Source organism: Nicotiana sylvestris, chromosome 1 (assembly GCF_000393655.2).
Source record: "Nicotiana sylvestris chromosome 1, ASM39365v2, whole genome shotgun sequence".
Lineage (NCBI taxonomy): Eukaryota > Viridiplantae > Streptophyta > Magnoliopsida > Solanales > Solanaceae > Nicotiana > Nicotiana sylvestris.
In genome coordinates, this window is record NC_091057.1 from 5416498 (window position 1) to 5441359 (window position 24862).

General features: G+C 37.7%; 2 protein-coding genes across 4 annotated transcripts; both read left to right on the forward strand.

The window, feature by feature from the left end:
- Positions 1-14309: 14309 nt before the first annotated feature.
- LOC104231300 (putative late blight resistance protein homolog R1B-16) lies at positions 14310-19027 on the forward strand. 3 transcript variants are annotated; one of them, XM_070172555.1, is made up of 6 exons: positions 14310-14450; positions 14607-14713; positions 15362-17630; positions 17709-17774; positions 18807-18872; positions 18999-19027. In XM_070172555.1, exons 3-5 carry the CDS (start codon positions 15387-15389, stop codon positions 18807-18809), a joined length of 2313 nt encoding a protein of 770 aa, XP_070028656.1. In that variant the 5' UTR covers positions 14310-14450; positions 14607-14713; positions 15362-15386; the 3' UTR covers positions 18810-18872; positions 18999-19027. The 3 variants fall into 3 exon arrangements, with proteins under 3 accessions (XP_070028656.1, XP_070029301.1, XP_070028968.1); XM_070172867.1 differs by having other exon boundaries at positions 14311-14450; positions 14607-14673; XM_070173200.1 differs by lacking the exon at positions 14607-14713.
- On the forward strand, positions 19004-20019 carry LOC104231299 (alcohol dehydrogenase 3-like). Its single transcript, XM_070172894.1, has 3 exons — positions 19004-19135; positions 19388-19468; positions 19900-20019. Exons 1-3 carry the CDS (start codon positions 19004-19006, stop codon positions 20017-20019), a joined length of 333 nt encoding a protein of 110 aa, XP_070028995.1.
- The last annotated feature ends 4843 nt before the right edge of the window (positions 20020-24862 follow it).

A 24862-nucleotide genomic window follows, 5' to 3' on the forward strand; every position in this document is an offset into this window, starting at 1 on the left:
GCTTGGACGAGTTTGCTTACAACAACAGCTATCAGTCTAGCATCGAGATGGCTCCATTTGAGGCTTTATATGGTCGGCGATGTTGTTCTCCTATAGGGTGGTTTGAGCCTGGTGAGGCTAAGCTATACGGTACAGACTTGGTGAAAACTGCCTTGGAAAAGCTAAAGTTGATTTAGGAAAGGCTTCGCACAGTAGAGTCCAGATAGAAGAGTTACGCGGATCAGAAGGCGCGTGATGTATCATTCATGGTCGGTGAGAAGGTTTTCTTGAAAGTCTCACCGATGAAGGGTATTATGAGATTCGGGAGGAAGGGAAAGTTGAGCCCCAAGTTTATAGGCCCATTTGAGGTGTTGAGGCGAGTTGGGGAGGTTGCTTATGAGCTCACTTTACCTCCTAGCCTGTTAGGAGTTTATCCAGTTTTTCACGTGTTAATGCTTCGGAGGTATCAGGCTGACTTGTCCCATGTGTTAGATTTCAGTACTATTCAGCTAGACGAGAGCTTGGGCCATGAGGAGGAGCCAGTTGCCATTGTTGATAGACAGGAGCGCTAGTTGAGATCCAAGAGGATTTCTATAGTAAAGGTCCAGTGGAGAGGCCAACCAGTCAAAGAGGTGACTTGGGAGTCCAAGGAGGACATGCGGAGCAGATATCCATACTTATTCAGCACTTCAGGTATGAATCTAAACCCGTTCGAGGACGAACGTTTGTTTAATATGTGGAAAATCTAATGACCAGTCGTTTCACTTTCTAGAACCTTTTTCCCCTAAATAAGACTGCCCGCACTTGCTTTAACTGATTTATGATTTGCAGGGATGGTTGGTTCGGTATTTGAAAAAGTTTGGGTTAAAATCGGAGCATTTGGTTCCTTAAGGTTGTCCTAAAAGGCCAAGTTTGACTTCGGTCAATATTTTGAGTAAACGATCTCGAAATCGGGATTTGACGGTTCCAATAGGTTCATATGTTGATTTCGGACTTGGGCGTATGTCCGAATCTGATTTTGGATGACCCCGGAGCATAAGTTGATTCCTTAAGGATTTTGAAGTTCTTAAATATTTGGTTTGGAGTGGGTTTTTATGTTATCGAGGTTCGAACAAAGTTCCGAGACCGAGAATAGTTCTGTATTTTCATTTAAGACTTACACACAAAATTTGGTGTCAATCCGAGTAGTATAAGTGTGTTTCATCGTATTGGAAGTAAATTGAAGAACTTGAAGTTCATAAGTTTGATTCAATTTGTTTTAGGGGTGATTCTTAGATTTAGCGTTGTTTTGGGCATTCCGAGGGTTCGAGCGAGTCCATTTTATGATTCCGAACTTGTCGGTATGTTTGGACGGGGCCCGGGGGCCCCGAGTGTTAATCAGACGAGGCTCGAGTGAAGTTGGAAAATTTTGAAAGGAGCTGAAGCTCCAGGTATCTGTCATAACTGCACCTGCGGTTGGTCAGCCGCAGGTGCGAGACCGCAGGAGCGGGCGAGAACTCGCAGGTGTGTCCAAGGGGGAAGAGCCCAGAACCGCAGATGCGGCTCTTTTTTCGCAGAAGCACAACCGCAGGAGCGGCCCTTAGACTATAGAAGCGATCCCAGCCAGCCCAGCCCAGCTCCGCAGATGCGGATTTTCCCTTGCAGAAGCGAGACCGCAGATTCGGTCCCCTAACCGCAGGTGCAAAAATCGCTGAAGGCAGTGCCTTCATTTAATACAGGAATGTGTCATTTTTGATACATTTCCTTCATTGTTTGAGTGATTTGGGAGCTTCCAAAAAGGATATTTCCACCTAACATTAAGAGGCAAGTTTTCCCTACTTAATGTGAGTTTAATACCTGGGTTTTGGATATGTTAACACATAAAGATTAGTAAAAAATTATGGAATTAGAGTAAAACATAGAGTTTTAATAAAAATAAGATTCAACCACGAAATTTATCATGGAATAAAGTAAAAATCATATATTATTGATCCTTAGGTTATGGGTAACAACTCCCTCAAAAATATCTGAAATCCGGGCACGTGGGCCCGAGGATAGATTTTAGGAAACCTGTATTTAGGGTTGAAAAATTACTTTGATAGTTGGAATATGAGCTCTTGAGCTTGTATTGACTAGTTCTTACCCCGTTTAATTAGTTTTAGATCGTTCGGCTCCAAATTGAGTGTTTGAGCACGTTCTTGATATTAGAAGTAAGCTTTGGAGCGAGATGAGTCTCCTTTCTAACCTTGTAAGAGGGAATTGTCCCCATAGGTGAAATAATTGAATAATTGCCACTAAATGCGGGGGCTACGTACGCACAAGGTAACGAGAGTCTATGTGTAGCTACTATTATGCTTAAGTTCAGGTAGTCTAGGACCCAAAAGTATGCTTTATGGGCTATTCTTGTAAATTTATTGTCAATTTAGATTACTTAAATCAAGTTGAATGTGGTAAATGAATTTATAAAAAGGAACATCATTTTCTTGATCATTTAAAGAGAAGTTGACATTTCTTTGAGTAATTGCTTCCCTGATAAATTCCTGCTTGACTGTTTGTTGTGCTTAATTATATTTGACCGCATCGCATGTATGATTCACGAGCGGAGTAATAGATGCATCTATGGTTTGCGTCGTTCGACCCTCCGGTAGTGCACACTTTATTTTTATATTGGATCGGATCGTATGACCTCGGTACTATTTGTGCATGCTTCTTTCTCGGTACTTTTTGTGATTTGAACTGTGTTAAATGCAATGAAATGTAAATGGTTATCTGTGATATTATCTAGGAAAGAACCTATCACTCCCTGCTATAAATTGTTATTTATTTATAACATCCATGCTTTGCATAACACTTTAATTATATTATCTTGACCCTAGTAAGTGTCAAGTCGACCCCTCATCACTACTTCTTCGAGGTTAGACTGGATACTTACTGGGTACATATTGTTTATGTACTCATACTATGCTTCTGTACTTAATTGTACAGGATCTGAAGCAGGTGAATCTAGTTACACAGCCAACGCGCTTCCCTTATCCTAGACCGAGATTCCACTGTGAGCTGCCCCCTTCCGAGCCATTCAGCAGCATACCGGGATCTCCTCTTTTGTGATTACTGTCTATTCTTTTTCAAGTAGTAGGATAGTTACATTATTTTGTATATTCTACTAGTTTCTTAGCACTTGTGACACTAGTTCCTGGAACGCACATTGGTAGACTATTCTTTTGGGTTGTATAATTGTCATTATGAATTGCTAATTAGCTTTAAATTCAAGTTAAGTAAACAATGGGATTGTCTAAATAAAATAATTGAGAACTCACTAATTGATTAGGGTTGGCTTGCCTAACAATCGTGTTGGGCGCCATCACGACCTACCATGAAATTTGGATCGTGACAACATGTATATATGAATGAAATATGTCTAACAATAAAGGATTCAATACATTTGATGCCTCTGTCCAACCAATGAAGTGACAGAGGATCTTTACATTAATTTGATATAATATTACATCTTGTTCAATGTCAATAATTTTAATCAAACTGTTGAAACACATACCGATTGATCAAAGTCCAAGTCAATTAGGTACATCATAAACTCATTGATATACATCTACTATTATTATTACTATTACTATTACTACTATTAGAGTTACAATTTCTATTATACATTGCTACCACTATTGCATAGAGGGTTTAAAAGGAGAAGCAGATGTAAATCTGAAATATTTGGAGAAGTAGATGTTGTGTTGTGAACCAGTCTAACTTGGTAAGAGATTATGGACCAGAAGTGTGCAATGAGGCTAATCCAGTTAGGACTATTGGGCCAAGAGGTAAAGGCCCAATAATTAAACAACCAAATAGAATGTTGGCATTGGCATCTAGGGGGAGATACAAGATATGCGTATTGTTAAGTAAAATATCTGTTTCTCCTCATCTTCCTTTTGGGGTGTCTATATCCTCTCATCCTCATTCTTAGTCTGAGTTTTTCATCCCTTCATCCTTTGTATTTTAGTTTAGTATCTTTAGTTCCTGTAGTTTTGAGTTGAGCTGTAATTTCTTATCACTGTTGAAGTAATAGAAGTGTTGAGAAACTGATTTGTTACATGTTGAGCAAGTTGTTATCTATTACACTGAGCTAATGAAGAATCCTTACGCCACCATCCACTCTATGCCCTCCTTCACAGTTTGACTTGCTAGGGATGAAAATAAAATAATTAGTATAATTTATGAATAATATTGGTAATAGAAAGAAAACAGTGCTGTAAAAGTGGTTCTGCTCCTCGTTCGCGGTGCACTAGTTGATAGCAGAAAACTGCAGCTACAACATGGTTCCAAAATGTGACAAGACCTGGCCTAGGCCCTCAGGTCTTGACCCCCCTCCTATAATTTCGATCTCAAATTGATAAGGATGTGTTAAATTTGACAATTGCTTAGGCAACTGCAGGAAAAGCACAGACAGAGTGGACGGAGTTCTTTCTTAGCAAATTGTTATAGTCATACTCTCATGTTGGGGTCTATTATGCAGCTAGCGGAAACCCCAATCTCCTTATACGCTTAATTAAATTTTTGTGAGGGTTTCCGTTTCCGCCGAGATAGTAAGATCATAAGGCATTATCGCCTTCGCAATACTGAACTATATTTCCGTTACTTTTGGAGAAGAAAGAGGGGTTGCCATTGATGGAGAAGAGCAGAAGAGAAAGAGGAAATTAATTTTTGAGGTTTTGAGGTTTAATCCATAGTTGTACATGTTATTTTTATGCTTTGATTGCACGAGCAAGTCCGTATGATATTTTTGGGTTAGTGTACATGTTTGGTTTGGAGCCCCGAGGGCTCAGGTGAGTTTTGGATAGGCCTCGAAGTGAAATTTGGACGTAGAAAGTTGCAGGTTTTTAGCTGGTATGTTGCAGGTCTGCAGGAATAGCATTTGTAAAGCTAGGCTCGCAAATGCGAATAACCCATTGCAAATGTGAGAGAAGGCCTGGGCAGGGCTGATCGCAAATGCGAAGAGGCCCAGAAATCCCCCTTAGCCGCAAATGTGACTCCCCCGTCGCAAATGCGAGTGTAGCAGGTCCTTAATTGCGAACCCTGGTCACAATTGAGACATCTGCGACCTACAAATTCATAACTTAGCCGAAAATCTTTCATTTTTCAAACCCTTTCAAAACCAAAACACTCTTGGGCGATTTTTCAAAGACAAGTACTCTTCCAAATCGATTGTAAGTCATTTCTAACTTGTTTTTATTAATCTTTAACATCTTTTCTCATGATTTCAACTCAAAATCAAAGGTTTTCACAGGGAAAATTGGGTGTTTTGGGTAGAACCTAGGTTTTTCAAATTTTGGGAATTTGGGCCTCGATTTGAGGTCTGATTTCAAAATAAATTATATATTTGGGTTCGTGGGAGAATGGGTAATCGGGTTTTGGTTCGAACCTCGAGTTTTGACCATGTGGGCCCGGGGGAGATTCTTGACTTTTTGGGAAAAACTTTAGAAAACCTATTTCGATGCATTGGAATTGATTCATTTAGCATTTATTGATATAGTTAAGTAACTTGTAGCTAGATACGAGCGAACTGGTGGTGGAATCAAGAAGTAAAGCAATAGTTGAGGCTTAAAATGTGTTGTGGTGTCGAGGTAAGTGTTTGATCTAACCTTAGCTTGAGGAATTAGGAGTTGTGTCGTATTTGTTATGTGTTAATTGTGGAGTACGACGTATAAGAATGGTGATGAGTATCTATACGTCAGCGTCAAGCATGCTTGTGAGTCTTGTATTATAATTTTTATGACTCCGTTGTGGTTTATTCGTGTTTCATATGAGAATGATATTATTGTTCCCTTGCCGAGATGTTGTGTGATATTATTGTTCCCTTTCCAGGATGTTGTTGTAATATTATTGTTCCCTTGCCGAGATGTTATTATTACATTATTGTTCCCTTGCTGGAACGTTGTTGTTACATTATTATTCCTTTGTCGGGATGTTATTGTTATATTGTTGTTCCCTTGCCGAGACGTTGTTGTTACATTATTATTCCCTTGTCGGGATGTTATTATTATACTATTGTTCCCTTGCCGAGATTCTTTTATGATTGGTGTTAATAAATGAAATGGGAGAGGGTTGCACGCCTGCAACGGTAATACATGAAATGGGAGCGGGTTGCACGCCTGAAACGGTACTATATGAAATGGGATCGGGTTGCACGCCTGCAGCAATAGTACATGTGTACTTGTTTTTCTTATTTCCTTGTCTTTTGCCGGTAATTGATTTATGGCGTTCCTTACATTTCTCTACTGTTATTCTATTGTTATCTGTTACTCCCCACAACTCCCCCGCCCAACTTTAGCTATAATTATCTGCCTTTATTTTTGCTGTATATGATTTAACTGCACAGGTTTTGTTTGGTAGCCCAGTCCTAGCCTCGTTACTACTTCGCCAAGGTTAGGCAAGATACTTACCAGCATATGGGGTCGGTTGTGCTGATACTACACTCTGCACTGTGTGCAGATACTGATACCGGAGCGTTTGGACCGTAGCTTTGAGTTGCTGCCTTCAGTCCATTCGGAGATCCAAGGTAGTCCTACAGGCGTCCGCAGGCCCTGGCATCTCCCTCTATCTTTCCCTCCTATTTCACTTATGTATTTTAGAAATAGTGTTGCATTTATTTTTCACACCTTGTTTGTAGTATTTCTAGACCGTCTGTGAAGTTGTGACACCGGTTTTGGGTAGTCTTTGTTTAAGAAATTGTATTGAAAAAAATTAAATAATTTTATTTGTTTCTTTTTCTTGTTTAAATTTCGTTGTTTATAAACTATTGGTTTATAATTGTTTAAGGATTAAAAATGGAAAAAAGATAAATTGTTCAAACGGTTGGCTTGCCTAGCTTTCACTAGTAGGCGCCATCATGACTCACGAGGGTGGAAAATCCGGATCGTGACAGTTTAAAATTATTTGAAACTAGAAAACAGGCTAAAAAAGGCTCCAAAAAACGGTTCATTTTTTACTGCACTTCAAAATTGCTCTTGAAAGCCAAAATAACTACTAGAATTATTTGAAACTAGAAAATAGGCAAAAACAAAAAGAAGGCTCCAAAAACGGTTCATTTTTTACTGCACTCTAAAATTGCTCTTCAAAAGCCAAAATAACTGCTAGAATTTTTATTAAAAAAAAACCTCTTGAAACCGTTGAGATCCTAAAATCAAAGCCCCCAAACTATCTTTCTTTCTGCTTTTTTTTTTCTTTGCTTATTCTCAATTTATATTCTTGTATCCCAATCTTTCTTTCTGCTTTTTTTTCAATTTATATTTTTGTATTATTTGAAAAATTCTTCTTCCTTTTTCTTGGCAAGAGGTTTTATAAATGTTTAAATTGACTGAATTGCTTAAATTTTTTTTTAATTCCAAGGTCTTAAACTAACTATGTTAAATGCAGTGATTGAAACTTAGAATGGGTCAAACTCTGAGAATACAACCCAGAAGGTATTTTTCTCATATTTTTTCGGTAAGACAAATCTCACTTGATTACTGACATTTTATTTGTATTGTATGGATATAGAACATTTGTTTTATTAGTACCCTGAAAGTTAGAGAATTTTACTGTTATTTTAGCTGCTAAAGTGTTTTGCTACAATTGGTTTTCTATTGCGTTTTGATATAAGTTTGAACCGGTGTCAACAAAACTCTTGCGTTTTGCTACACTCATTTTCTTGAAGATGAGAGTACAAAAATCTTTGCTAGAAAGTTGGTTGATCATTACAGCGCGAGGACCAACCAAACTCTTGAAGAGCGCGAAGCAAGTCCTATCATTCATTTAAAAAAACTTAACAATTGGGTGTGTGTAGTTTATTCATGGGAAAAGTTCTTCTGCATAGTTCATTAGTAATAAGGTTTTCTGGCATGTTAGATCTGTTGATTGTCAAAAGTCCCACATCGGTGGGTGACAATTTGGGTTGGGAATTTTTTTCTACAAAAGGAGGTCTAATGTTTAGGATTTAAACACACCTCTCATTTGCCTTCTTATCTTCTTAAGACATTTGTATCTTCTCTCTTTAGTATTATTTCACTTGTATTTTGGAGTGGAATAAAATATTGGTTGTGTCCGAGGAAGTAGGCAAAATTGGCCAAACCTAGTAAATTTTGGTGTTTCTTTTATTGTTGTCTTATTGTCTTATTTATTATTTGGTGGCTGTCATAATTTTTTGGAATAGTAGTTGTGACTCATTCACACTATATATATTTGGCTTCCGCAACAACTGGTATCAAAGCCAAGGTACTGTCTAAGTATGCTCTGTGGTTGCAGCATAGTCTGATCTTCCACATCAGAAAAGATTTATCTTGGTAACTGAGTCAAGGTTCTGTCTGAGTATGCTCTATGGTTGCAGTTTAGTCTGATCTTCCATACTAGAAAGGAAATAATCTTGATTTGTGTCGTCAAATATTAAATAATATTTGTATCAAAGATGGGATACAATAAACAAGAAGAATCTATATCAAGTGTCAATAATACATCATCATTGGCATCTTCGCTTATGACAAGAATTGTGTCAAATGCGAAATTTACGGTAGAAATTTTTGACGGGTCAGGACATTTTGGAATGTGGCAAGGTGAGGTTCTAGATGTCCTTTTTCAACAAGGGCTAGATCTTGTCATTGAAGAAAAGAGACCAGATGTTATTGGAGAAGAGGATTAGAGAATTATCAACCGTGTTGCTTGCGGTACCATTCGATCCTACCTTGCTAGAGAGCAGAAACATCCATACACAAAGGAATCTTCTGCAAGTAAATTATGGAAAGCACTTGAGGATAAATTTTTGAAGAAAAATAGTAAAAATAAATTGTATATGAAGAAGAGATTGTTTCGCTTGACCTATGTTCCTGGTACCACAATGAATGAACATATCACCAGTTTCAATAAGTTGGTCACAGATTTGCAAAATATGGATGCAACTTTTGATGATGGTAATTTGGCCTTGATGTTGTTGGGGTCACTTCCTGATGAGTATGGCACCTTGAAACTACTCTACTCTATGGGAATGACGAAATTTCTCTCAGAGAAGTTTGTTCAGCTTTGTACAGCTATGAATAAAGAAAGGGAGAAAAACAGAAGGGCGGAGAAGGAGAAGCACTGGTTGTGAGGGGTCGTCCTCAAAATCAAACGAGGACAAAGAAGGGAAGATCCAAGTCAAGATCTAGACCCAGCAAAGATGAATGTGCCTTTTGTCGAGAAAAGGGGCACTAGAAGAAACATTGTCTGAAGTTGAAGAATAAGGCCAAACATAATAATGGAAAGGCCATTATGGATTCAAATATAGCTGATTGTGATGATTCAAACTTCTCATTAGTTACAACAAAGCCATCAACATCATCAGACATATGGTTGATGGACTCGACTTGTACCTATCATCTGTGTCCCAACAGGGATTGGTTCGTGGATTTTCAAGAAGGAGAATATGGAGTCATCCACACAGTGGATAACATCCCTCTTACCTCATATAGCTTAGGTTCAATACAATTAAGGAACCATGATGGAATGATCAGAACATTAACAGATGTTCGATATGTACCAGGTTTGAAGAAGAATCTCATCTCTGTGGGAGCCCTAGAATCAAAAGGGTTTAAAATCATTACAAAAAATGGAGTGATGAGAGTATGCTCCGGTTCACTAGTGGTAATGAAGGTTAATCAGAAGAACAGTAACATGTACCGCTATCGCGACAATACAGTTATTGGGACAGCGACAGTGACATCTAGTGACGACAAAGAGGCAGAAGCAACCAGGCTATGACACATGCGTTTGGGACATGCTGGAGGAAAATCCTTGAAAACTCTATCAGATCAAGAATTGTTAAAAGGAGTAAAGGTTTGCAACTTAGAGTTTTGTGAGCATTGTGTCAAAAGAAAATAGACAAGGGTTAAATTTGGTACAGCGATGCATAATACTAAAGGCATTTTGGATTATGTACACTCTGATGTTTGGGGTCCTTCCAAAATACCTTCATTGGGTGGGAAACACTATTTTGTAACCTTTGTTGATAATTTTTTCCGAAGAGTGTGGGTGTATACAATGAAGAGCAAAGATGAAGTGTTGGGAATTTTTCTCAAATGGAAAACGATGGTGGAGAATCAAACAGATAGGAGGATCAAGTGTATTCGCACAGATAATGGAGGTGAATACAAAAATGATCATTTCAATAAGGTCTGTGAAAATGATGGCATCGTCCGACACTTCACTGTCATACATACAACATAACAAAATGGAGTGGCAGAATATATAAATCGGACCTTGCTGGAGAAGGTACGGTGTATGTTGTCCAATACTGGCTTGGGCAAAGAATTTTGGGATGAGGCAATTATATATGCATGACACCTCATTAATCGTCTACCATCTACTGCTATTGATGACAAGACACCATTTAAAAAATGGTATGGAAAGCCTGCTGTAGATTATGACTCTTTGCACGTGTTTAGCTCAACTGCATATTATTATGTGACAAAGTCAAAATTGGATCCAAGGGCAAATAAGGCTATTTTTATGGGGATTACTTCTAGAGTCAAAGGATACCGCTTATGGTGTCCTATGACAAAGAAAGTAATATTCAACAGGGATGTTACCTTCGATGAATCTGCTATGGTAAATAAGGTAACAAATGAAGATACCAAACAAGATGATGGTCCTTCTAAGCAGGTGCAGTTTGAGGGAAAATTTATTTTTCCTACACAAAAAGCAGAAGAGGAAACAAGTGAAGATCATCATCTGGAAGAAGAGCCAGTTGAGAGGGAGGTTCCAACTCAAGAACCTCAATAGTAACTTGAGTCAATTGCAACAAGTAAATCGAAAAGGACAATAAAGAAACTTGTTCGTCTCATAGAGACGGTGGCTCGTGCCGCCTTAATTATAGGTGATGATGTTCCTACCACTTATAAAGACGCAGTCCAAAGTTCAGAAGAAAATAAGTAGAGGATTGCCATGAATGATCCCTTCATCAGAATCATACATGGAGATTGGCCAATCTTCTGAAGGGCAAGAAAGCAATTGGGTGCAAATGGGTTTACACAAAAAAGGAAGGATTTCCTAACCAAGTAGATGTTCTCTACAAAGTAAGATTGGTGGCCAAAGGATATGCTCAAAAGGAGGGAATTGATTACAATGAAGTGTTTTCTCCAGTTGTAAAACATTCCTCCATTAGAATTATGTTGGCTTTGGTAGCACAATTGGATTTGGAACTAGTTCAGATGGATGTAAAAACTGCGTTTTTACATGGAAACTTGGAGGAGGAAATCTACATGACTCAGCCAGAAGGATTCAAAGTTGCTGGAAAAGAAAATATGGTGTGCAAACTTGAAAAATCGTTGTACGGATTGAAACAATCTTCTAGACAATGGTACAAGCGATTTGACGAGTTTATGTTGCGGCAAGGGTACAAGAGAAGCAAATACGATCATTGTGTGTATTTGCGCAAGCTTAAAGATGGTTCCTTTGTATATCTTCTCCTATATGTTGATGATATGTTGATAGCTTCCAAGAATTCGGAAGAAATTGATAAGTTGAAGATTCAACTGAAGAAGGAGTTCGAGATGAAGGATCTGGGTGAGGCAAAGAAAATTCTTGGCATGGAGATAATAAGAGATAGACGTTCAAAGAAACTCTATTTATCTCAAAAGGAATATTTGAAGAGAGTACTACAACGTTTTGGCATAGATGAGAAGACTAAGCCAGTTAGTACTCCACTTGCTCCCCATTTTAAGCTAAGTACTATTATGTCGCCAAAAGATGAAGCTGAACGGGAGTATATGTCAAAGGTACCATACGCAAATGTTGTTGGTAGCTTGATGTATGCAATGGTCTGCCCGAGACCTGATATTTCACAAGTTGTTGGAGTTATTAGCAGATATATGCATAATCCAGGAAAGGAGCATTGGCAAGCTGTGAAGTGGATTCTATGATATATTCATAATACTGTAGATGTTGGGTTAGTTTTTGAGCATGAAGGCAATCAGTCTGTAGTTGGATATTGTGACTCAGATTTTGTGGGTGATCTGGACAAACGAAGATCAACTACTAGTTATGTGTTTACTTTTGCAAAAGCACCAGTTAGTTGGAAGTCTACTTTGTAGTCAACTGTTTCTTTGTCTACAACAAAGACAGAGTACATGGCTATTACAGAGGTTGTGAATGAGGTAATTTGGTTTCAGGAGTTGCTAAAAGAGCTTGGTATTGGACACAAAGGTATCGTAATTTTTTATGATAGTCAAAGTGTTATTCAATTAGCGAAGAACCAAGTTTATCATGCAAGGACGAAGTACATTGATGTTCGGTATCATTTCGCACGAGAGATAAGGTGGAGTCACGGTGAAGAAAATTCATACTACGGAGAATCCTGTTGATATGCTAACAAAAGTGGTGACTGCAGTCAAGTTTCAACATTGTTTGGATTTGATCAACATTGTTGAACACTGAAAATTGAAGATGAAGATACAACCAAAAATTGTTATTGAAATTAAAGATGTAAAATTTTGCCAAGGTGGAGATTTGTTGACTGTCAAAAGTCCCACATCGGTGGGTGACAATTTGGGTTGGGAATTTTTCCCTATAAAAGGAGGCCTAATGTTTAGGATTTAAACACACATCTCATTTGCCTTCTTATCTTCTTAAGATATTTGTATCTTCTCTCTTTAGTATTATTTCACTTGTATTTTGGAGTGGAATAAAATATTGGTTGTGTCCGAGGAAGTAGGCAAAATTGGCCGAACCTCGTAAATTCTGGTGTTCCTTTAATTCTTGTCTTATTGTCTTATTTATTATTTGGTGAATGTCATAATTTTTTGGTATAGTAGTTGTGACTCATTCACACTATATATATTTGGCTTCCGCAACAAGATCAACAATGTCTTGATTCGACTTTATGCCAAAAGAGGGGTTGCAGTCCTTAATCTTGCTTGCGGGAAAGTAGTTCTTGCCTATTGTGTATCTCAATTATTTAGATGTTCTGCAGTTCAACATTATTAAATATTATTCATTGAACTTTTGAACGCTACTATGCTATTAGCAGTAGGAATGGTGCTTTCATTGAAGTTTAATGGGGTTAGTTTAAGGTGGGATTTTGCATCCCATCTTTAACTCATAAAGGAGTTAGAAAAGACAAGTAAAGGAGAACAACCCGTTTTCGTTCCAATTTTTGTGATTCCGTAATGATTTGGTGCCACTAAACTGCATGTAGTCAGTCAGATTTCACTTATTATATCGATTGTTTTATGTTTCTGTTTATTGATTAAGGTGATAGTTTTTTTCAACAACCTTTCTTACTTTTTGTAAAAGATGACCATCTATTATGGTTTGACCGAAAATTTGTGATTATTTGATGTATAGGAGAAAGAATAGTGTGTTGCTAGCTCATACTTTAATTTACAATACATTCATACTTCAGAAGTTATTATGCATACATGTTTGTTGCTTTCAAGCTGACTTTCCTATGAAATGACTCTTCCTGAAGAATTATATACTATGATATTAGTTGGGTATTTCCAATAGATGTCCACAATAAGAAAAAGATAATTTAAATACTAAAACATTAATTTTGAATATTATAAATAAGATATAAATATCAATATACTACCATTAGTTTCTTTTAATATTAATCGTGCATCGCGCGAATACTAATACTAGTGTGTTTAATAGGTGTAATATGTATTAAGTTCAGGTACCCAATAAGTATAAGTTTAAGTTAAAGTGTTCAAGTGAAAATTAAGTTAAAGGGTTGTCTATATATTTGGTATAAGACACTAGTCCTAACATGAGATGTATGCCTCATAAATTTTTAATCAAAAATCAATAAGGGTGCCAAAAACTGATTTTTGCCCGAGAATAATACTACTCCTTCCGGTCCAAAATAAGTGATTTTTTGGTTGTTTTTACACATATTAAGAAATTCACCTTTTAACATTAATTAGCAATGAAATTGACCATATTAACCTTCACTATCTCTTCACATAAATACTCCTAACACATTCTCCAACATTAATTACTCCAAGGGCAATGTAGGAAAAAAATAATTAATTTACTCTTAAAATCTGGAAAAATTATTTATTTTTCTTACTCTTAAAATCTGGAAAAATTATTTATTTTGTACGATAAGAAAAAAGCCAAAAAATCACTTATTTTGGACTAGAGAGTATTCAAAGGCCGTCCTCATGCGTAATTAATTACTTAATTAAGCAATAAATTGTTGTTTACCTATCAATACCCTTAGTAATCTAAACGCCGTTCCCGTAATTCCACCGCACCGATAGAGAAAGTTCATGTCCTTTTCCACTCAGGCGGCTGTTACAGTATCACTATTAATTAATCAAGCAATAATTGCTGTTTACCTACCATTAATTAATTAATCAAAATAATTCAGAGCTCCTTTCAGTCTGTTTGTGTCATTAAAAACTCGAATTATGGTTTGATCTCCTCACTTATCATCTCACAGCACCTTGTGGCAAATTCTATTCATGATCATTGAGGTAACTTTTAATTTGCTGTTCCATAATTAATAATAATTTGGTTGACCTGATCATTTCTATCACCTTTTTAAATCATTCTTTTATCACCGTATATGTATTTTAAGCTTTTAATTATAATTGTAAAGTTTAATTATTGTCTTTTTCTCTCATTTTTAGGATTAGATCAGATATTGAAGATACAAAAAAAAACAGGCGAAAGAAAATAAAAGCAGGCTGATTGATTGTGAGACTTCTTTCTCAAATCTCTAATTAAGTTGATATCTGTAAGTTTTTCAATGCTAGTAACAACTACATGAATCCATTTTGCTTTTTTCCTACCTTGATAACAATTACTACTATAAAATGTCTTACTCTTGAAAATTAATTTTTTGATATATATCAGACTAGCCAGAGAACTTCAATTTTATATTTTTTTGAGGCTTTTAAATGTGTCATTAGCAATAATTTTAAAACAGTCACTAATAGCAAATATTTGAAACTTGAGTAACTTATAGCATTGTGTGTGATCTTTCAGAAGCTTTATAGTCTCTTAGTAGTATTGATAGACATGAATAAAAACCAGTCCTGTCGTTTCAATTTATGTGAACCTATTTGATCGAATACAAAATTTAATTAAGAAAATGAAGACTTTAGAACTCGTGGTCTTAAATATGCCATAACATTTGTGTGACTATAAGGCTTTTGAAACATGTGGTTCCAACTTTTAAACCTGCGATAACATTTGTGTGGTGTGGCTATGACTGTTTTTCATTAAGGCTAAAATGGGAAATCGAAGTTAAACTGTTTTCAAATTTAGAAAAAAGATCATTCTTTTTTAAAAGAATTTAAAAGGAAATAGATTCACATAAACTGGAACGAAGGAAGTACTTCTTAGTGAAAATTAATATGACAAGAGTATGGTGAACTTGCAGGAGTTTTCTACTTTATCTACGGAAGATGTCTGACAAGAGTTTGGAGATTAGGCCCTGCTTGGTGGCTGAGCCATCTAAACATATGCAAAATCGACAGAGTGACCCTATGAATGACGAGGAGATAGTTGGTTTTGAGAAAGACGCTGAAAGAATAATCAAGCGTCTAAATGAAGGAAAAAAGGAGCTAGACGTCATCCCAATTGTTGGGATGGCTGGACAAGGTAAAACAACTTTTGCTAGAAAGTTGTATAACAATGATAACATTGTTTACCATTTTGATGTTCGAGCATGGTGCATCATTTCCCAAACATATAATCGACAAGAGTTATTACAAGAGATTTTCAATCAAGTTACCGGTTCCAAGGGCAAGGTAGATGAGGTTGGCGAACTTGCGGACATGTTGAGGAAAAGATTAATTGGCACGAGATATCTGATTGTCTTGGATGATATGTGGGATATTAAAGCGTGGGAAGATTTAAGATTATCTTTCCCAAATGGTGAAACAGGAAGTAAAATAATGGTAACAACCCGACTTGAGGAAGTAGGTAAGCAGGTCAAGCACGATACCGATCCTTATTCTCTCCCATTCCTCACACGCGATGAGAGTCTAAAGTTGTTGCAGAAAAAAGTGTTTCAACAGGAAGGTTGCCCACCTGAACTACACAACGTAAGTTTAGCAGTTGCAGAAAGATGCAAAGGATTGCCTTTGGTAATTATCTTGGTAGCTGGAATAATCAAAAGCAAGAAAATGGAAGAATCTTGGTGGGATGAGGTTAAAAAATCTCTACTTTCCCCTCTAGGTAAGCCTGAAGGATATAGTCTTTCGACTATGCAGTTAAGTTATGACAACTTACCCGATTCCTTAAAGCCTTGCCTTCTTTATATGGGGATGTTTCCGGAGGACGCGAGAATTCCAGTGTCTAAATTGATAAGTTTATGGATCGCGGAAGGCTTCGTGCAGAACATTGAATATGAGAAATCAATGGAAGAAGCAGCTGAAGGTTACTTGATGGATCTCATTAGCACTAATGTGGTGATGGTTGAGAAGAGAAGCTATAACGGTAAAGCCAAATACTGCCAGGTTCATGATGTCGTACTTCACTTTTGCTTGGAGAAAAGCAGAGAAGAAAAATTTATGTTGGCAGTGAAGGGGAATTATAGCGACTTTCAACCTTCTCATTGGAAGGAAACTCGACTGAGCATCACTGTCACTGATGAACTTTCTGCGTGTGCATTGCTCACAGCGGAGCCTTTCCATCAACATTTAAGGTCACTGATAACAAATGATGAAGGAGAATATTTACAATGGAATCCCTTCCCTCAGATTAGTAAATTGGGATTTCTTAAGGTGTTGGATTTGAGTTCTCATGAAGTGGTTCCTTTGTCGTCAATTACACTGCATCCACTAATTTATCTGAAGTACCTCGCAGTTAGGACAGAGCAATTTGATTTCCATCCGGAATCACATCTACGCCATCTTGAAACTTTAAATGTTCTTTATTCCAAGAGAGTAGTTTTACCCCCGATTTTTTGGAAAATGGAAAAACTAAGACATGTTGAGATTTCTGGAGTTGCTTTTTATTTGGAAAACATTAAGCAGGGGATCTTTGAAGAATCCTCTAAATTGGAAAATTTGAGGATATTAAGGCATGTTTGTTATCCAGCTAATGATGGCGAATGCATGGATGGCTTATTACAGAGGTGTCCTAACATTCAAAATCTTAGTCTCACTATCTCTTGGTTAGAAATTTCCGGAGAGATTTGTACTTTCAGTCCCAAACTAGAGAGTCTTACTCGGCTGCAATTACTTGACCTTTCCTTTGACGGTTGGAGATTTAGTATAACTGAGTTACACTTTCCTTCAAATCTAAAGAAGTTGAAACTTGAAGGGCCTCATATAGTAAGCGCAGCTCCCTCAATTGCGGGACTACCAAATCTAGAGTATCTTAAATTACAGGATTGGGGAATTAAGTCGGAAGAGTGGTGCCTCAAAGATATCAAGTTCAATAAACTTAAGTTGTTGAAACTGGTGTTGTTAGGTATCTCAAGGTTGGATGACCCAGAGGAATCTTTTCCTAAGCTTGAAACGCTTGTTATAAGAATGTGTCACAAGCTTGAGGAGATTCCCCCTAGCTTTGCAGATATTGAAACATTGAAACAGATTAAGTTGATTGGGCGCAGGCCACAAACTCTGGAGCCTTCAGCTGTGAAACTTAAGGAAGATATTGAAGAGATTGAAGGATGCAGCCGTCTTAACCTCATTATGGACGTAAGTAGAAACAAAATCCTACATTCTGTTTTTGAATATCAACGTGCATCTAATGTACAAACAATATGTTCGATACAGGTTTGGATCAGTAAGCAACATAGCCGGCAGCTGCGACGTCAAGCACAAGCTCGTCTACAGATCATGGTATTGTTTCAGTTTTTTCTTGTTCCTTCTTTTTAAGAAAAAAATAAATAAGATTCTTGCTTTCTCTAATTGCTCCATGTTTCTATAGGATGGTTCCTTGACCTGAAATTAGTTACTTTCACAAACTTGAAAAATCAAGTAATTAGGTTGTTTGAGTAGATCCAATCTTGATTCACTTGTATATATAAGCACTTCCCTGGCTGCTTAACTTAACATTAAACTTCAAATTTAAAATCATCAAATGGCAGGTCATTGTAGAAATTCTTCTTTTAGTTTTCGCTTAATTGAAAATCATCCACCTGTTGAAATTCACCAAGTCATAGAAGGCAGCCCGGTGCACTAAGCTCCAGCTATGCGCGGGGTCCGGGGTCTCGGGAAGGATCGGATCACAAGGGTCTATTGTACGCAGTCTTACCCTGCTTTTCTGCAAGAGGCTATTTCCACGGCTCGAACTCGTGACATCCTAGTCACATGGCAGCAACTTTACCAGTTACGCCAAGGCTCCATTTCAAGTCATAAAGTTGCTTATTGTTCTGAGTAAATGAGCAGCTGGCAATAGTACCTTTTGCGGACAAGATACAAATTGACAAAGCAGAGACAACTGTGGCGAAACATACAAGACAAAGAGAAGATAAGCCTTTCTTAGAACAAAACAATCTTAAACATAGGCATCAGATTTTAGTAGGAGATAGTCTTCAATGGCTTGGTTTATAGCCAAGACCTTCTCCTTTCCTGCTTTTATTTCAGCTGACTGCTCAAACTTCATGTCTTATTTGTTTACTCAAGGTTGTTAAACAAGACAACACCTTCGAGCAATGTGCATTTATATGTGTATGTCTCCTCGTTAAGCTCATCAACATGATACTTTATGGACCTAAAATTGCTACATACGCACACAAAAGAAGAAAAAATACCAGAGTTATCATTTTATCTTCGTAGATGTTAGTATCTACTAAGAACACCTCAAGAAAATCCAACTCGGTATTCAGAAAACAACCAAACTCTGCTCAACATAAAGTTTTCATATTTCAGTGATCAGTAAAGGAAATCAAGAAGACAAATGTCAAGCATTGTGGGGGCAAGTCATTCATTGCAAAGGTAGGACGTTTGTTACACTCCATTTCTTTTACATAATGTAAACTTTCTTGGTTTCCTTTTTTTCCCTCATTTTCTTTTTGAGAATTTTGGTAGTAATTTTGAGCTAATGATGATGTGTTTTTACAGCTGGTATGGCATGGGAGTTAGGAAAGCAGTTACTGATCGAGGAAGTGGATATGGCACCTCCAAAAAAAATGGAAGTTCGTCTTAAGATCCTCTACGCTTTCCTCTGCTATACTAATATCTACTTCTGGGAAGCAAAGGTAATAAAAAACTTGTTACAATCTAAAAAACTTTCCAACTTTCCAGCAAATACCACAATCTGTTTGGGTCGATTTTTTCTCTCAACTCCTTTGGAAATTGTAGGAGCAAAACTCAGTCTTTCCTCGCATTCTTGGACATGAAGCATCAGTGTATGTTATTTCAATTGATTGATTCATTGATTGTCTCTAAAACCAAAAAGGTTACTAAATAGATTTTGTTGTTTTATTGGTTTTGATTATATGGATATTTAGGATTGTGGAGGGGGAGTAACAGAACTTGCTCTCGGAGACCATGTCATTCATGTGCTCACTGCAAATCAGAAAAAGCAATATGTACAGCCTCTTACGGATTGACAATGAAAGGGAAGTAATGATTCATGATGGACAACCAAGGTTCTCCATCAACGGAAAGCCCCATATACCATTTTGTTGGGACCTCTACCTTTAGTGAGTCCACCGTAGTTCATGTTGGCTGTGTTGTGAAAATCAACCCTCCTTGCTTCTTTTGACAAAGTCGGTGTTTGTATCCTCGGTTGTGGAATCTCGAGGAGAACGATGACAAATTATGTACCTTAAGTAGTAGTTTCTTTTAATGGGTTCAATTGTTGATTAATCGGACGATTCATTCTTGGCCTTGGTGCAACTTTGAATGTAACTAAACTAGCAAAAAGGTTTAAGTGTGGCTGCATTTTGACTGGGAGCTGTAGGCCATGCTGTGAGTCTCCATATTTCTGTTTTGTTCTTTCCCATATGTTTACTTTAAGGAACTTGAATTTGAGAAGTTCCAGATTCATGATATTGGAAAACAAAATGCAGCAAGCATAAATGAGGCTGCAATATCTAGCAATAAAGGATTTGATGCCTCTGTCCAACCAATGAAGTGACAGAGGATCTTTACGTTTGATATAATATCATCTTGTAATTCAATGTCAATAATTTTAACCAAACTGTTGAAACACATATCGATTGATCAGTTAGGTACTATTACTATTACTACTACTACTACTATTAGAGTTACTGTTTCTATTATAAGAGGAGAAGCAGATGTAAATCTGAAATATTTGGAGAAGCAGATGTTGAGCATATGTAAATGTCTTAAGCTGTTCTCTACTGCACGGAGCTAATGAAGAATCCTTATGCCACCATCCACTCTATGCCCTCCTTTACAGTTTGACTTGCTAGGGATGAAAATAAAATAACTAGTATAATTTGTAAATAATATTGGTAATAGAAAGAAAACAGTATTGTAAAAGTGGTTCTGTTCCTCGATCGCGGTGCACTAGCTGATAGTAGAAAACTGCAGCTGCAGCATGGTTCAAAATGTGACGTGACCTGGCCTAGGCCCTCAGGTCCCAAACCCCCCTCTTATAATTTCGATCTCAACTAAACAAGGATGTGTTGAATTTGACAATTGCTTAGGCAACTGCAGCAAAAGCACGGACAGAGGGGACGGAGTTCTTTCTTAGCTAATTGTTGTAGTCATGCTGGGAGCCTTTGTAGTTTGGAATAAGCACATAATAAGTTGCAGTAACTGTATAAAGGATGAATAGCATGAGAAAAACGAAAGGGTTTACAGGCTTGTTCAAGACAAAACAACTGTTGAAGTTTGGCAAATTTGTCCCACATCGGTGGGCTCTTGAATTTTGGGGGGATTTTCCCCCTATAAAAGAAGGCCTAATGTTTAAGATTTAGACACACCTCTCATTTGCCTTCTCATCTGTTTAAGGCATTTGTATCTTCTCTCTTTAGTATTATTTCACTTGTATTTTTGGAGTGGAATAAAATATTGGTTGTGTCCGAGGAGTAGGCAAAATTAGCCGAACCTCGTAAATTCTGGTGTTCCCTTTATTGTTGCTTTATTGTCTTATTTATTATTTGGTGGCTGTCATAATTTTTGGTATAGTAGTTGTGACTTATTCACACTATATACATTTGGCTTCCGCAACAATTGGTATCAGAGCCAAGGTACTGTCTTAGTATGCTCTGTGGTTGCAGCATAGTCTGATCTTCCACATCAGAAAAGATTTATCTTGGTAACTGTGTCAAGATTCTGTCTTAGTATGCTCTGTGGTTGCAGCTTAGTCTGATCTTCCACACCAGAAAGGAAATAATCTTGATTTGTGTCGTCAGCTATTAAATAATATTTGTGTCAAAGATGGGAGACAATAAACAAGAAGAATCTACATCAAGTGTCAACAATACGTCATCATTGGCATCTTCGCTTATGACAAGAATTGTGTCAAATGCGAAATTTGCGGTAGAAATATTTGACGGGTCCGGACATTTTGGGATGTGGCAAGGCGAGGTTCTAGATGTCCTTTTTCAACAAGGGCTAGATCTTGCTATTGAAGAAAAGAGACCAGATGCTATTGGAGAAGAAGATTGGAGAATTATCAATCGTGTTGCTTGCGGTACCATTCGATCCTACCTTGCTAGAGAGCAGAAATATCCATACACAAAGGAAACTTCTGCAAGTAGATTATGGAAAGCACTGGAGGATAAATTTTTGAAGAAAAACAGTCAAAATAAATTGTACATGAAGAAGAGACTGTTTCACTTCACCTATGTTCCTGGTACCACGATGAATGAACATATCACCAGTTTCAATAAGTTGGTCACAGATTTGCAAAATATGGATACAACTTATGATGATGGTGACTTGGCCTTGATGTTGTTGGCGTCACTTCCTGATGAGTACGAGCACCTTGAAACTACTCTACTCCATGGAAATGACGAAGTTTCTCTCAGAGAAGTTTGTTCGGCTTTGTACAGCTATGAACAAAGAAAGCGAGAAAAACAGAAGGGCGGAGAAGGAGAAGCACTATTTGTGAGGGGTCGTCCTCAAAATCAAACGAGGACAAAGAAGGGAAGATCCAAGTCAAAGATCCAGACCCAGCAAAGATGAATGTGCCTTTTGTCGAGAAAAAGGGCACTGGAAGAAAGACTGTCCGAAGTTGAAGAATAAGGCCAAATATAATAATGGAAAGGCCATTATGGATTCAAATGTAGCTGATTGTGATGATTCAGACTTCTCATTAGTTACAACAGAGTCATCAACATCATCAGACATATGGTTGATGGACTCGGCTTGTAGCCATCATATGTGTCCCAACAGGGACTGGTTTGTGGAATTTCAAGAAGGAGAATATGGAGTCATCCACACAGCGGATAACAGCCCTCTTACCTCATATGGCATTGGTTCAATACGATTAAGGAACCATGATGGAATGATCAGAACATTAACAGATGTTCGATATGTACCGGATTTGAAGAAGAATCTCATCTCTGTGGGAGCCCTAGAATCAAAAGGGTTCAAAATCATTGCAGAAAATGGAGTGATGAGAGTATGCTCCGGTGCACTAGTGGTAATGAAGGCTAATCGGAAGAATAATAATATGTACCGCTATCGTGGCAGTACAGTTATTGGGACAGCGACAGTGACATCCAGTGACGACAAAGAGGCAGAAGCAACCAAGCTATGGCACATGCGCTTGGGACATGCTGGAGGAAAATCCTTGAAAACTCTATCAGATCAAGGATTGTTAAAAGGAGTAAAGGCTTGCAACTTGGAGTTTTGTGAGCATTGTGTTAAAGGGAAACAGACAAGGGTTAAATTTGGTACAGCGATCCATAATACTAAAGGCATTTTGGATTATGTACACTCTGATGTTTGGGGTCCTTCCAAAACACCTTCATTGGGTGGGAAGCACTATTTTGTAACCTTTGTTGATGATTTTTCTCGAAGAGTGTGGGTGTATACAATGAAAAACAAAGATGAAGTGCTGGGAATTTTTCTCAAATGGAAGACGATGGTGGAGAATCAAACAGGCAGGAGGATCAAGTGTATTCGCACAGACAATGGAGGTGAATACAAAAATGATCATTTCAATAAGGTCTGTGAAAATGATGGCATCGTCCGACACTTCACTGTTAGACATACACCACAACAGAATGGAGTGGCAGAACGTATGAACCGGACCTTGCTGGAGAAGGTACGGTGTATGTTGTCCAATGCTGGCTTGGGCAAAGAATTTTGGGCTGAGGCAATTACATATGCATGCCACCTCATTAATCGTCTACCATCTGCTACTATTGATGGCAAGACACCATTTGAAAAATGGTATGGAAAACCTGCTATAGATTATAACTCTTTGCACGTGTTTGGCTCAACTGCATATTATCATGTGACGGAGTCAAAATTGGATCCAAGGGCAAAGAAGACTATTTTTATGGGAATTACTTCTGGAGTCAAAGGATATCGCTTATGGTGTCCTATGACAAAGAAAGTAATATTCAGCAGGGATGTTACCTTTGATGAATCTGCTATGGTAAATAAGGTAACAGAAGATACCAAACAAAATGAAGGTGCTTCTAAGCAGGTGGAGTTTGAGGGAAAATTTATTTTTCCTACACAAGAAGCAGAGGAGGAAACAAATGAAGATTACCCTCTGGAAGAAGAGCCAGTAGAGGAGATTCCAACTCAGGAACCTCAACAACAACTTGAATCAATAGCAACCAGCAGGCCAAAAAGAACAATAACGAAACCTGTTCGTCTCATAGAGACGGTTGCTTGTGCAACCTCAATTGTAGCTGATGATGTTCCTACCACTTATAAAGATGTTGTCCAAAGTTCAGAAGAAGATAAGTGGAGGATTGCCATGAATGATGAAATACAGTCCCTTCATCAGAATCATACATGGAGATTGGCCAATCTCCCGAAGGGAAAGAAAGCAATTGGGTGCAAATGGGTATTTGCAAAGAAGGAAGGATTTCCTAACCAAGTAGATGTTCGCTACAAAGCAAGATTGGTGGCCAAAGGATATGCTCAAAAGGAGGGAATTGATTACAATGAAGTGTTTTCTCCAGTTGTAAAACATTCCTCCATTAGAATTATGTTGGCTTTGGTAGCACAATTGGATTTGGAACTAGTTCAGATGGATGTAAAAACTGCGTTTTTACATGGAAACTTGGAGGAGGAAATCTACATGACTCAGCCAGAAGGATTCAAAGTTGCTGGAAAAGAAAATATGGTGTGCAAACTTGAAAAATCGTTGTACGGATTGAAACAATCTTCTAGACAATGGTACAAGTGATTTGACGAGTTTATGTTGCGGCAAGGGTACAAGAGAAGCAAATACGATCATTGTGTGTATTTGCACAAGCTTAAAGATGGTTCCTTTGTATATCTTCTCCTATATGTTGATGATATGTTGATAGCTTCCAAGAATTCAGAAGAAATTGATAAGTTGAAGATTCAACTGAAGAAGGAGTTCGAGATGAAGGATCTGGGTGAGGCAAAGAAAATTCTTGGCATGGAGATAATTAGAGATAGACGTTCAAAGAAACTCTGTTTATCTCAGAAAGAATATTTGAAGAGAGTACTACAACGTTTTGGCATAGATGACAAGACTAAGCCAGTTAGTACTCCACTTGCTCCCCATTTTAAGCTAAGTACTACTATGTCGCCAATGGATGAAGCTGAACGAGAGTATATGTCAAAGGTACCATACGCAAATGTTGTTGGTAGCTTGATGTATGCAATGGTTTGCACAAGGCCTGACATTTCACAAGCTGTTGGAGTTATTAGCAGATATATGCACAATCCAGGGAAGGAGCATTGGCAAGCTGTGAAGTGGATTCTACGGTATATTCATAATACTGTAGATGTCGGGTTAGTTTTTGAGCAGGAAGACAATCAGTCTGTAGTTGGATATTGTGACTCAGATT